The sequence below is a fragment of the Leptopilina boulardi genome, unplaced genomic scaffold (assembly GCF_019393585.1).
Source record: "Leptopilina boulardi isolate dan_hultmark-lab unplaced genomic scaffold, ZJU_Lbou_2.1 LbouV2_372, whole genome shotgun sequence".
Taxonomy (NCBI): domain Eukaryota; kingdom Metazoa; phylum Arthropoda; class Insecta; order Hymenoptera; family Figitidae; genus Leptopilina; species Leptopilina boulardi.
In genome coordinates, this window is record NW_026137943.1 from 3053261 (window position 1) to 3067084 (window position 13824).

Sequence of the window (13824 nt, forward strand, 5' to 3'; positions counted from 1 at the left end):
TTAATAGAATATAAACTTACGGGCATTAGTAAATACTCATCAGTATATTCTATTCCTTTGAATGGTTTACTTTACTCTTTAAAAATAAGTGTATAGAAAATATTTTATAAGAAAAAATAATATAAAAAAAATTTTATAATAAAATAATAAAATAATAATAATAATAATAATAATAATAATAATAATAAATCTTTAAAGATTTAAAATTAGAGTAATTGACAATATCATATATTCATTATGGAACACGATATACAACTTAATAATGTAGTAAGTACATCTTTCATTATTCTCAAATAAATAAATCTCGTTTATATATAAGAGAAATTTGAAAATTGTTCTTAGAAAATAAAAAAAAAAAATCATTCTTGTTTCTTTAATTAAACGATTAATTTATCAAATCTGTGAATCAAAGTTTCAAATAAATTAAAATGTAAAAATTTTTAATTTTATTGTAAATTGAAAAAGTTATTTATGAAAAAATATTTTACTACACAATTTTTTATTTTGAAAATGTATTAGAATTCTCTTGAAATTAAAATATATTTCAGATTTTAAACTCAAAAGTATGTATGCTATATATTGAACTGGTTTCGTTATCGTAACTACAATAAAAATTCTTGTTTTGTTACTGCATACTTTGAATAAAGAAATATTTATTTTAAATATATATATATTATTTTTACGATAAATTTATTTAAATATAAATTGACATTAGTTTTAATTTATTTAAACCACGAGGCTAACCATAACCGATGGAAAATTTTTCTTCCTAAAGATACGTTAACTTATTGTCTAATCTGTCTAAAAATGGTTTTAACTTATCAAAAATATTAAAAACTAATTTACTTAAATGATTTGTATTTTCCAATTCATTTGGTTGCAATAAATTTTTTGTATTCAATTTTTTATGTATTTAAAAAAAAAAATTTTAATAAAAAATAAAATTAATGATTTTAATTTACAGAACATATCCGTTTCAACAAACGCATCACCAAGGGATGAAAATAATTCGAAAAATAGAAATCCTGATATTACATATGGAATAGACGATGTTCCACCATGGTATTTATGTTTATTTATGGCACTACAGGTGAGAAATATTTTTTATTTTTTTATTTTAAAAAATTTTTAAATACTTTTTATCTTTCAAAAACAAATTATCTAGCACAATATTTATTGCCATAAAGTTTAAGCAAATTTTTTTACATTAAAATTTTTTTTAACATCAATTTATTCTAATTGCAGCATTATTTAACTATGATTGGTGCTATAGTTTCAATACCATTTATCCTAACACCTGCACTTTGTATGGCAGAAGATGATCCAGCAAGAAGTCATATAATTTCCACAATGATTTTAGTCACAGGATTAGTAACATTTATACAGACAACATTTGGATGCAGGTATATTTCAAAATTACCAAAAAAAAAAAAAATAAATAAAAATGCATTAATTAAGATGACTAATAATGATTCGGAATATAAATATTTTATTCTCATTCAATTATAGTTTTTTCTTTAATTGATTTGTCATATAAAATACCTTCAATTTTCATTTATAATTTCTAAAACATGAATTTAAAATAGAGCATTTAAATTCAATACATAATGCATAATTTGTCTTTGTATATCTTAAAGAGAAGGGATTGAAATTTATTGCAAATCTGGAATTACTGGTTCTTAATTTGAATTGAAATTCTTGATTAATGTCTAACTGAGTAATTATTAAAAAAAAAAAAAACACATTGACGCAGATTATTTTAATTTATATTATAATTGCAAAAGCATAATTGAGTTTGGATAATTTTTTTCTTCCAAAATTTATTGAGGAAAATAATAATAATAATAAAAAATTCTAGACTGCCTTTAGTCCAAGGTGGAACAATATCTTTTTTGGTTCCTACTCTCGCTATATTAAATTTACCACAATGGAAATGTCCAAATCAGGAGGTATTAGAAACAATGTCTCCTGATGATCGAACTGAATTATGGCAGGTACGAATGCGTGAACTTTCAGGCGCAATTGCCGTATCTGCTTTATTTCAAGTAATTATTGGATTTGGAGGTATCTCTATTTTAATTGTTATAATAAAAACATTTATTTATTTTTTAGTTTATCAAATCTTTAGAAAAAATTTTTTGATTTTTTTATATACTGAAGATAAAAAAAATCAAGGTTCTATATTTTTCTTTTTAGGAATAGTGGGATATATTTTAAAATTTGTCACACCACTGACAATAGTTCCAACGGTATCATTAGTTGGATTATCATTATTTGAAAATGCTGCAGAAGCTGCATCACGACATTGGGGTATCGCCGTGGGGTAAAATTTACTTATATTTATTTATAACAATTATATTTTTTTTTTTGTCACAACAAATGCGCCATTTATATAAATTATTTTGGTAATTATGCAATTATATAATTACCATTATTACTATAATTACCATTATTTTTCATATGTCATTATATTTTATAGAACAATATTAATGTTGACACTGTATTCGCAAATTTTGGTCAATGTCAAATGTCCAATAATTGTATATAAAAAGGGCCAAGGAATACGAATTATTTGGTTTTCTCTATTTAAACTATTTCCAGTAAGTTCTTTTTAGAATATTTTGTCCTACACATTTTATATGGAAAATATTCAAAAAACATTTTTAATGGCCTTTGTATATATTTTTTTTTTTATGTAAATAAATATTTTTTTAATGTCAATAATTATTTTTAGGTATTATTAACAATAGTTGTTATGTGGATAATTTGTATTATTTTAACGGTAACCGATACTCTTCCACCTGGACATCCAGGTAGAGCGGATACAAAAATAAAAATTCTTAACGACTCACCATGGATCCGCTTTCCATATCCTGGTCAATGGGGTATTCCTACTGTAACTCTTTCCGGTGTTCTCGGCATGTTAGCTGGAGTATTGGCGTGTACTGTCGAAAGTATAAGCTATTATCCAACGACGTCAAGAATGTGTGGTAATTTTTTTTTTTTTCAAATACCTGAAATAAAAAAATTTATTATCAAAATTTATAATCTAACAGAATGTGAGAATAATTTACAATTTTAATTAAATTTAATTATTTAATTAATTTAATTAATTTAAATAATTTAAATAATTTAATTTTAATTTTAGGAGCTCCTCCACCACCAGTGCATGCAATTAATCGCGGTATTGCAATCGAAGGATTGGGAACTATGCTGGCGGGTCTTTGGGGCAGTGGAAATGGAACGAATACTTTTGGAGAAAATGTTGGAACAATAGGCATGTAATTTTATAACATATTAATTAATTATAATTAAAATATAATTCATAAATTATAATTAAAATATAATTTATAATTTTATAATATAAATAATTTTAGGAGTAACCAAAGTAGGAAGTCGAAGAGTAATTCAATGGGCTTGCTTACTTATGATTCTACAAGGTATTATTAGCAAATTTGGAGCTGTTTTTATTATTATTCCAGAACCAATTGTTGGGGGAATATTTTGCGTTATGTTTGGAATGATTGCCGCATTTGGTATGTAGTAAAAAGGCTTTTAAAAATAAACAAAATTTTTTTTTAAACTAACACGGAGAAAAATGAAAAAATAAAAGCGGGGTCTGTATTTATTACGCGGACGGAGAATTTTTATCGTGACGTTTTTTTTTTAATTTTTTAATCTTTATGAACGACAATTTTTCTGATTGACTCCCAAGACCTTGGAGTAAGACGTTGTCGCGCGTCAAAAAATACAACTAAATTTTTTGTAATAAAATTTTTCCAATAAATTAAAATATTTACCTCTGAACGAATTTTCAGCTTTAAGGAGATTCTTTCAAACTAAATAGCCCTCGGAGATTCCTATTTTCAAGTTAAATTTCCATTCGGAAAATGTGAAAATTAGACCGAGATCTAAAAAGTCTGTGAATTCTGTGTCCTTCAAGATTTTGTGTTCCTTTTTTACTTTTGCCCTTATCTTTGAAGTACGTGAAACCACAAGCCATCAAGGATAGAATCTGTAAAAAGAAAAATTAAAATACCTGTAAAAATTACCAGGATAGCGCAAAAATTCCAGACAGTTTACTTTTAAAGTAGTAAAAATTACTTTATTAGTTTTTCCATTTTTCTCCATGAAGAAATAATAATTCCTCATTAATTAATGTTATTAATTTATGTAATAATTATTATTATAATTACTAGTCTGATTAAAATTATTATAATAATTATTATTTTCATATCTAAATTATAATAAAATAATCTATTGTTTCTTTTTATTAAGGTTTATCAGCATTACAATATGTCAATCTGAATAATGCAAGGAACTTGTATATTCTTGGTTTTTCAATTTTTTTCCCATTGGTAAGACATTTTTTGTTTTCTCACTTCTATATAGCCTTACTATAATTATTTAATTTATTTATTTGTTTTAAATTAAGTTGAAAAAAAGAAGTTTCAAAATAATTAAAAATTTTAGGTTTTATCTAAATGGATGATTCAACATTCGAATATTATACATACAGGAAGTGAAACAGCCGATGGTGTTATAACAGTTTTATTGAGTACAACAATTCTAGTTGGAGGAATTACCGGTTGTGTTTTGGATAATATTATACCAGGCGAGTAGTGCAGAAAAAATTTAATTAGTTTATTAATTCAGAATTAGAAAAAAATTATTCTTTTATTTTTTATAACAGGTAGCCTTGAAGATAGAGGTTTAATTGCTTGGGCTAATGAAATGGAATTAAACTTCGATGGTGAAAATAATGATGATCAAAATGAATATGTTCCAAATACATTTGATTTTCCCATAGGAATGAAATTATTAAGAAGGTGTGAAATTACTTTTTATTTTTTACCTTAATCAATACTAATTAATAATTTTTTTAAAATTATTTTTTTATATTTTCTTTATTATAGATTATTAATTATTTATTTAATTTTTTATTTTAGGTGGAAATGGACATCCTATTTACCTTTCATGCCAACTTATAGACCACGATCTTAACAGTTATATTATTCTGATATAATAATTTTTAAATTAACAAATTTTTGATATTCAAAAAATTAATAATTATGTGATAACAGTAAAATGTTAATTTTATACAGTTATAAAATTTTGCTACAATCAAATTGCTCACAATTATTTATAAATTGTGATTTTGTACAAAAAAATATTTAATAGGCAATTGTACTTATTTAATTCAATTTTATTATTGAAGAAATATAAGAAAAAAAAACAAATTAGTAATTTTTACTTCTATACAAAAATATATTAATTTGAAATTTTCCCGGGAATAAGAAACGCATGCGTAATGTTATAAGTAGTGTCAAGTTGAATTGTTGATCTAGACAGGATCATGAGTGTTTGTGCGTTTTTAACTGTTTTCTGTTATTTTTTTCTCTAAGTGTATTACTGCTATTATTTAGCATTAAAACAATTGCATATACTAAAGAAGTAATATAAAATATGCAACAATGACTACCTCATCAGATGTAGCAGCGGTAATTAATTTTTTTTTTTTTTCTCGAAAGCTAACCTCAAAATAGAATTTTACTATTTTTTTTTTTTTTTTTTTTTGAATTTATATTTATGATTTCGAAATTTTTTTTAAATTTATCATCGATTTTAATTTTAGGTTCGTCTTCAATCGTATCTAAATTTACCGCTTATTAATCGATGCAGAGAACTTACAATATTAATTGAAAAGTCAAGTACAGCTGATTTACAACATGTCTTCCCTGTTTTGATACATTCTTTATTTGGAATAAACGATAATATTGGTTGGGGTTTACATTCCATTAATGCAAAGAAAAATCCACAGGAATATGATACACTTTGCTATTTTCTTGGTCCAATGGGACCAATTTTTTCTCTATGTTACAAATTACTTCCAGATTGTTATTTAAAATATAATTTTCCCGTCTCCTATTTACCGGTAAGTTTTATTATTTCTCGAGATTTTAAAATTATTTTCAATTTTATATTTCATTTTTTTTTTTTTCACAGGCAAAAATACGTTTAATGTTGGAAGAAGGAATTATACCTCCGTTTTATTTAGATAAAATTAAAGATGATCATAATTCACGTTCGTTAACTGAACTTGCAATGAGTATCCTTTTTTTTTTGAATTATTTAAAAATATCGAAAAATTTCACTAACACTGGAACTCCTTATCAAAATTTGGAAAATATTTACTTTAAAATATAAATGTTAGAATTTTTATTACTTATAAATTAAGTGGGAATTAATTGATCGGAGTTCCAAATGTTAAAAAATTATTATCAAAAAATAATAACTCACCATTGTCCTTAATAAGCACATATCCCTTCGAGTATTATATATTTCATTTTGCCTATCATTTGACAAATCCTTGGCTTCAACAACCACAACAGGAAAATGTTTGGACAAATTGGGAAACTGTTTATGTTCAATTGGCGCACAATTATTTGAATCATTTTTTGCCAAGGGATAATTCTCCAGTTTTGCCTATAATTGGTCCTTATGTGAAGAAAACACCTCCGAGGAAATTGATGCAATCACCTGAATCAAAAAGGTTAATTTTCATTAATAAATAATAAATGAATTTTTAATTTTTTATCAATAATTAATTTAAACATTTATTAAATTTAGATTACAAACAACGCGTTTATTAAGAACTTCAATATTGTCTCCAACTTCAACAAGCCCTGTTTCTGGTGTACCACAACAACAATGTTTACCACAAGTTTGGAGAAGTGAAACTGTGGTACAAGTTTGTCTTGATTTTTGGTTAGAATATACGGAGGAGGATCAATATTCACCAAATCTTGTTACAGCAGCAACAAGCTCTTTACCACGTCGTGTAAGTTTTAAATATTTGAAAAAAAAATTATTTCTATTTTTATTATTGTTATTATTTTTATAGCAAAGTATACATTCTGGAGAACATATTCGTTTGGTACGCGCACTTTTAAAAACATTACATGAATTTGCTAATAGCGCAACTGGAGATAAAAGCGCTATTGACGAATTAAAAAGGTAAAAAAATTGCGACACTAAAAAAATTGTTTAAATATACAAAATTTTTTGTTAATTATTAAAATTATTTAGAGTTATACTTCCATCGGTTCAAGGAAAGATTTATCTATTTTTAAAAAAAGCTATTCATCATTGGCCACTTGATAGTTCATTTCGATTGATATTAGAAGCTTGGTTAAGCTTTATTCAACCATGGAGATATGTGTCGGGCGTTATGTACACTGAAGAAGGGTTCGTTTTTTTATTTTTTATTTATATTCTATTATTTCGTTAATAATAATTAGACCTAATAATAATTAAATTTTTTCCAATTAAGTAAACTTGAAGAAGAAGAAAAGGGCAAAATTCACGATCCAACGAGATGGATGTCATTTGTCGCGAATAATTTATTAGCCTATACGGCAATATTTCAACAACTTCTTCCAAGATTCATGAGAATAGATTTAGTGGCGCCTAAAAATGCTTTAATGCTGTTTCGTGTGACAAAAGTAATTATATATTTAAAAAAAAAAATTATTTTTAGAGAAATTATTTAATAGAAAAAATTTGTAATTACAGGTATTTTCTCAACCTTATTTAACTGAAATTTTATCCGATATTGAAAGTTGTATGGATGATGTTGCATTAAGTCGTGGTAGATTATCAAATAATCAATGGACTGCAATTGTACGACAACAAATTCTCGAACTTGAAGGACCGTCTTATCAATATAATCCCATATTTTCAGTTTCAACGAAAAATCAGGTAAAGATAATCTTTTTTTTGAAAATATATCGTATACATAATTTAAAAATAAAATCAAATTTTTAGGTTCTAGATTTTTTGTACACAGTGCGACAAGCTCAATTAACAGCAATAAGTTTACTTGAAGCATTAGAGAAACAAAAAAGTGGAAGGAAATTGCTTATATCGATATGGAATTTTTTTAATAGCGAAAATACTTCTTCAGATGATATATGTTTAGAGGAAAGACGAAAAGTTCCAGCATATTTAGCTTTTGCACAAGAACGTCTTATTTATATATTTCGAGTATGAGTATAGAAATTTGAATAGAATAAACAAAAAATTATTATTTGTTCGTCATAATTTTAATTTTTCTAGCTTGAAGAAGAGGAATTTCCACCAGCGAATTTAGTTGCTGATCAAGAATATCATGACACGATACTTTCCACTTCCTTTGGTCATCAATCTCAAGTAATAATAATTAAGTCTCTTTAAAAAGAAAAGAAAATTTTCCATTAAATTCAAATCGATTTTTATTAAATTTTCAATATAAGAATTTTTTTACAAACACGCAGATGGATTCAAGTCTAGATTCTACTAGACCTGGTGTTTATGTTCCAATTCAAGATGGAAAACAAAACTATAGGTATGTTGAATATTTGGGTGATCCAGAACTTCAACCGGTTCGCAGCAATGAAATAACAATTTTAGTCCGAGCCTTGTATAAATTGTGCGCATTTCTAAATAATAAGGTAATTTTTGTTTTTACATTTACCGATTTTAATAAATATTAAAACTAACTTTTTAAAACTAAATATTAACTATTTTTCAATTTTTACAGTATCAACACGAATTAAGCAGAATGTATATGAGAAACGATATTTTTGGAAGAATCGCACGTCAAATTATTAAACCACCAACGTTAGTTGTTAATTTACCAAAACGTACTCCAAATGGATTTACTTCCGGTTCGGAAATTCGTATTCCTCCACGAATCAGTTTTCGTATAATGGCAAACTATCATGTTTCTGGAAGCATATTTTTTGGAATATTATTTTTCTGGATATTAGGGTTTGTATATTGAAATTAATTTTTTAAAAAAATTATGTGCAATAATTAAAAATAATATTTTTTAGATATAGTATGCCAGTCATCTTTGGACTCTCTTTCATTTCTTGGTTATTCTACATATTAGCACGTGCATTATGTGAACCATGGCTTACAAACAATAATGCAACTGCAAGACAAACTTCGTTCACTCATAAATGACGTTTTCACAAGTATTTATGATAAATTCTTATCAAAACGGTAAAATTTTACAAATAACAAAATTAATATTGAAAATAACATTATAATTATAATTAAAAACTTTTGATTTTGAAAAATTTTTCGCTATGTAAAAATGTAAAAAATTAATTTTTTTACTTCTAAATTTATTATAACTTAGGACAAACAATATATACAAAAATGTGTATAAAATAAACTTATACGTTTCGGCACTAATGCAGTGACCTTCTCAGGAATTGATAATAATAAATAAGATGAAAGAAAATTCTACTGGGTTTTTCACTGTTATTACTTTTCGTAATATAAAATTTATTATTTAATCGTTTTTCGCCTCCAAAAAAAATTCTCATTAATGGGTAATAATTGACTTTTTATTAAATTCCATTTATGGGTCAATTCAATTTATTTTTAAGAAAACATAAAATTGTTTCGGTAGAAGAAATTCACTTTTAAGTTGAAATTTTTCCTGAATTATTTTCAACGATTCAATTTTTACTATCGATATAGGGGATTTCGAATATGATTTTCAAAATTTTAAATCTAATCTGAAGGGGAAACTAGTTTCAACTATTTTTTTTTCTAATTAGAATAATGGAGGGTATTGCTACAGATACTCCAATTATTACGAATTTAATTGAAAATACTAAGAAAAAAACTTATTTTACAGATTAGGGGTTATAAAATAACGATAATATAATTTTAATAATAATAATTACTATTTTTTTATCGAAAAACTTTTATGTGACTTTAGTCTCTAGACACTTTCGCAGTAATTAAAAAATTACCGATAAACTTTAATTTAAAAATTTTTTGTTTAAAAATAACTAAATGAAAAACACTTAGCTAGTAAAACCCTCAATCACCTCAAATGGAACCTCCTTATACTTGGTGACAAAATCTGTTTTCAGATTCGTGTTCTGTGCGTAAAAATACACAAGAAAAGTGTATTCTGGTCTTTGCCATGAGGGACACTTTGATTTATGGGACTGTTTTCTATCTTTTCTATTAATTTATTTATTTACATTATTGACTATTTTGGTCTTTTCTGTATGGAGCTAAGTTTTAATCTTTTATTGATTTTATGACAAAATGCATAAATATATCTTTTCGTATTATTTCTTCTATTTTTAGAAATGTAATTTTAAAAATTTTTTTTGTTTAGTTGGACATAGAAATTTGAGATTTTACATTTGTTTAAAAATTATGATTTATGGTACTGCGTATGTACCACAGGGCGTGAAAGAATTAAAATTCTTTTTTAAAAGAAAAATTACGTTTACGTGTGTGATCAATACATATATATATATATAGAATTAACACAAGTCTTTTTAAACCGCTCCTATATGCTATTATTACTGAAGAATAGGAACTATTTGTACAATTAGAACTTTTGTGCAAAGTCAGACACTCTGTTATATTCCTGTTAAGGATAATGAGACATATTAAATTATCATTATGAGATCCGCAAATTGTTATTTCTACTGTCACTGTCCGACAAATTTTTTAATTCTTAAATTGAAAAATTGTTTCTACAAATTATCAAAAAAGTTCAATGTACCTATAAATTAAAGTAGGAAATAATTATCATCATTTTTTAATACTTCGAAATTAATTATAAGTTTTTTTTTTTTTTTTACTATTTACTAGAATTTAAATCTGATAACACACCTTATTTTATGTCATTTTATATTTTATCAAAATGTAAAAGAATGTATTGTGAAAATAACGATTTTTAATTTCAACGCAACTAAATAAGTACTTTAACTGATTAATTAATTCAAAGAACATTTTTCAAAATGAAAAAAAAAAATACTAAATGACTGACATGACTGTCCATTTTCTGTTTATATATACATGTACCTCATCACTTTTACTACCTCTATTCCCTTGAGAGTAAAAAACCGCCACAGCCATGCGACTACAATCCACTATTATATCGCCCTATCATATTAGTAGACTTCTGAAGGGCAAAGAAGTTAGACGTATGTGAAAAACACGTGCGGAATAAATAATCGGATGAAAGCTTTGACGCAAAAAATAAAAATCGATTAAACGTTGTTCGAATATAATTAAGCAAATATAAGTAAAATATCATTAAAAAAAAAAAATAATCTTTTATATATGATTCAAGGAAGAAAGTACTTTTTTTTGGATATTTTTTGATTTCAATTATTTATTGATGAAAATAAATGTGTATCGAAATTAAAAATTAAACTAAGAAAATAATGTTATTTTAAAATATTTTCTTCACGCTATCACGAGAGTAAAATTAAATAAAAAAAAATTTTCACTGATTTCCAAAATGATTCTTCATTTATTTACAATTTTATGTGAATTTTATTCATACTCATTTTCTTCATAGAAATAAAAATTCCTAAACATTCTCTTAATGAAGAAAAGGACAAATAACTATTGGATCACAAAAAACCAAAATACTAAATTAATAATTATGTGAAAATTTTTTTAATGATTGAAAATTTTGTGAATATTATAATAAAGTGGAATAATAAACTCCAAGAATCGAGTGAAAAAGATTGATGCATTGAAATAAAAGAGAACGTTTGCAAACCTCAAAGGAAGATGGATAAGATATAAATTAAAGGAAGTGGAAAAAAATAACATTAATGCGCATTTGAACGTACAAGAACAATAATTAAATTCTAAATTGAATAATTTAAACAATTTTCTGAAAAAAGATATTTTTCATCACTTTTTTTTTTGTTCCTGTTATGGAAACTGAAATAAATTCAACTGAATTATCATCAATAAGTGTTATTAATCATACACTTAGCACATTAAATGATAGTTACACTAGTTCACAATTAAATATTCCTTATACAATTTGTGAAATTTTAGTGGCAATTTGTGCAATATTTGGTAATGGATTGGTGATATTAATATTTAGCAGAGAACGAAAATTACGAAGAAGAACAAATTACTATATAATATCATTAGCTGTGGCTGATTTATTAGTGGGACTTTTTGCAATACCATTTGCAATATTAGCGAGTATTGGACTACCAACTAATTTACATGGTTGTCTATTGACTGTATCTGTTTTAATAGTGTTGTGTACAATTAGTATATTTTGTCTAGTTGCAGTTTCAATTGATCGATATTGGGCTATTCTTCATCCAATGTTATATTCAAGAACAGTGACAACAAAAACAGCTATTGGTAGGCTTTTTTTTATACTTATAGCGGAATAGGATGAATTTATTTTTATATCTAATTTTCTTTTTACTGGTAAACAACTTGAAATGTGAAAAATATTTTTAAAAATCATTCTTTTATTTTCAGTGAACTGATAAAATTTCCACCACAAAAAAAAGAGTGACTGAATTTCATCAATTTTTTGTAAAAGTTTTGAAGTAGTTTTTCAATAACAGGCCTCGAATTGACTTTAAAGGCGCAAAAAAAAGTCGATTTTTTAATTTAATTAAATAATAAATATTTTACTTTAAATATCTAATTTTATTGTATATTATTTAATTTATTTTTTAATAAGAATAATTTTACAAGAATATTATCAAGTAAATTTATTTTTGAATATTTCAAAACTGAACTAGGACAAATTTTCAAAATTTTAATTAAGTAGGACAAATAATTTGAATTAAAAATTTTTTTTGCATAGTTTTTAGTATTAATGGACAAATAAAAATTTTGGAAAATAATGAAGTTGAAGCTTTTTTTAAATAATTGAATTTTTAAAGAATTATTAAAAATAATAATTGAATTTTGAAAGAAATATTAAAATTATTAAAAATAATAATTAGAGTTACAGTGGAAGTTTTTAGAGATAATAAAATTTCAAAAGATTTTTTAAAATTTTACAAAATTTAAAAATAATTTATCAAAGAATTTTTGATAACCATTTTTTAAAAATAATTGAATTGAAAATAGTTTAAGATAAATGAATTTGTAAAAAAATTTCATTCAAATTATTTAAAATAATTAATTTGGATAATAATTTTAGTTAAAAATTTGGTAATTAATTGAAATAAAAAAGATCTGTAATGTACTGAATTTTGTAATAAAAAAGTCAGAAAAAGTCGTATAATCCGAGGTCTGCAGTAATAAAAAAAAAGTGGGCTTACTTAATCCTTTTTCTATATTTTTATCATTAATTTAATTTTATTAAAAGAGTGAAAATTTATTTTCAGGTATAATATGTGTTTGCTGGATAGCTGGAAGTTTAGTTGGATTCTTGCCACTTATGGGATGGAATGCAGGAAAGAAAAATGATGACAAGTGCATTTTCACCGAAGTTATGGACTATGATTATTTGGTCTTTCTATATTTAACGACAATTATATTTCCAGCAATTCTAATTGGTGCTTCTTATGCCCATATATATCGAGTTGTAATAAAACAAGTAAATATAAAATTAATAAAAAAATTTGATATATATATATATTTTTATGCAATTTCATTACATATGTGTTTTTTTTTCTAGTTACAACAAAATGTTACAATAAATCCAATTGGATCAAAACAAGGACAAACTGGAACAATGCTTCGACTTTTAGGTGCTGCACAAAAACGAGAAGTTAAAGCAACACAAAATTTAGCAAGAATTGTAATATTTTTCATTATTTGCTGGTTTCCTTTGTATACAATTAATTGTATTATGGCATTTTGTCCTCATTGCTATGTAAATGAAATATTTCTCAATTTTTCCATTATTCTTTCACATTTAAATTCTGTGGGGAATCCTCTTCTTTATGCATATCATTTAAAAGATTTCAGACTTGCGGTTAAACATTTTTTATGCAGATAATCAGATGAAAAAAATTG

At 24.7% G+C, this 13824-nt stretch overlaps 3 protein-coding genes and 1 long non-coding RNA gene across 6 annotated transcripts; 3 read left to right on the forward strand and 1 right to left on the reverse strand.

Annotated features, from left to right (window-relative positions):
• Window positions 1-16: 16 nt before the first annotated feature.
• On the forward strand, window positions 17-5214 carry LOC127287675 (solute carrier family 23 member 2). 2 transcript variants are annotated; one of them, XM_051314732.1, is made up of 13 exons: window positions 17-267; window positions 965-1090; window positions 1246-1403; window positions 1859-2064; window positions 2197-2323; window positions 2480-2600; window positions 2735-2990; window positions 3149-3277; window positions 3378-3536; window positions 4279-4358; window positions 4474-4619; window positions 4698-4829; window positions 4950-5214. In XM_051314732.1, the coding sequence occupies exons 1-13, from the start codon at window positions 238-240 to the stop codon at window positions 5002-5004; spliced, it is 1725 nt and encodes a 574-aa protein (XP_051170689.1). In that variant the 5' UTR covers window positions 17-237; the 3' UTR covers window positions 5005-5214. The 2 variants fall into 2 exon arrangements, with proteins under 2 accessions (XP_051170689.1, XP_051170690.1); XM_051314733.1 differs by having other exon boundaries at window positions 252-267; window positions 965-1062.
• On the reverse strand, window positions 2853-6410 carry LOC127287677 (uncharacterized). Its single transcript, XR_007843904.1, has 3 exons — window positions 6301-6410; window positions 3801-4015; window positions 2853-3014 (listed from the first exon to the last, which is right to left on the reverse strand). It is a non-coding gene; the product is annotated as an uncharacterized LOC127287677 (long non-coding RNA).
• LOC127287676 (sphingomyelin phosphodiesterase 4) lies at window positions 5316-9292 on the forward strand. The gene is made up of 14 exons (XM_051314734.1): window positions 5316-5501; window positions 5636-5935; window positions 6007-6109; window positions 6322-6553; window positions 6631-6841; window positions 6905-7017; window positions 7090-7248; window positions 7334-7505; window positions 7576-7761; window positions 7828-8046; window positions 8119-8211; window positions 8316-8492; window positions 8582-8811; window positions 8877-9292. The coding sequence occupies exons 1-14, from the start codon at window positions 5475-5477 to the stop codon at window positions 9007-9009; spliced, it is 2355 nt and encodes a 784-aa protein (XP_051170691.1). The 5' UTR covers window positions 5316-5474; the 3' UTR covers window positions 9010-9292.
• Window positions 9293-10998: 1706 nt separating this feature from the next.
• LOC127287766 (adenosine receptor A2a-like) lies at window positions 10999-13807 on the forward strand. 2 transcript variants are annotated; one of them, XM_051314876.1, is made up of 4 exons: window positions 10999-12063; window positions 12130-12204; window positions 13191-13402; window positions 13484-13807. In XM_051314876.1, exons 1-4 carry the CDS (start codon window positions 11757-11759, stop codon window positions 13805-13807), a joined length of 918 nt encoding a protein of 305 aa, XP_051170833.1. In that variant the 5' UTR covers window positions 10999-11756. The 2 variants fall into 2 exon arrangements, with proteins under 2 accessions (XP_051170833.1, XP_051170832.1); XM_051314875.1 differs by having other exon boundaries at window positions 10999-12204.
• Window positions 13808-13824: the final 17 nt, after the last annotated feature.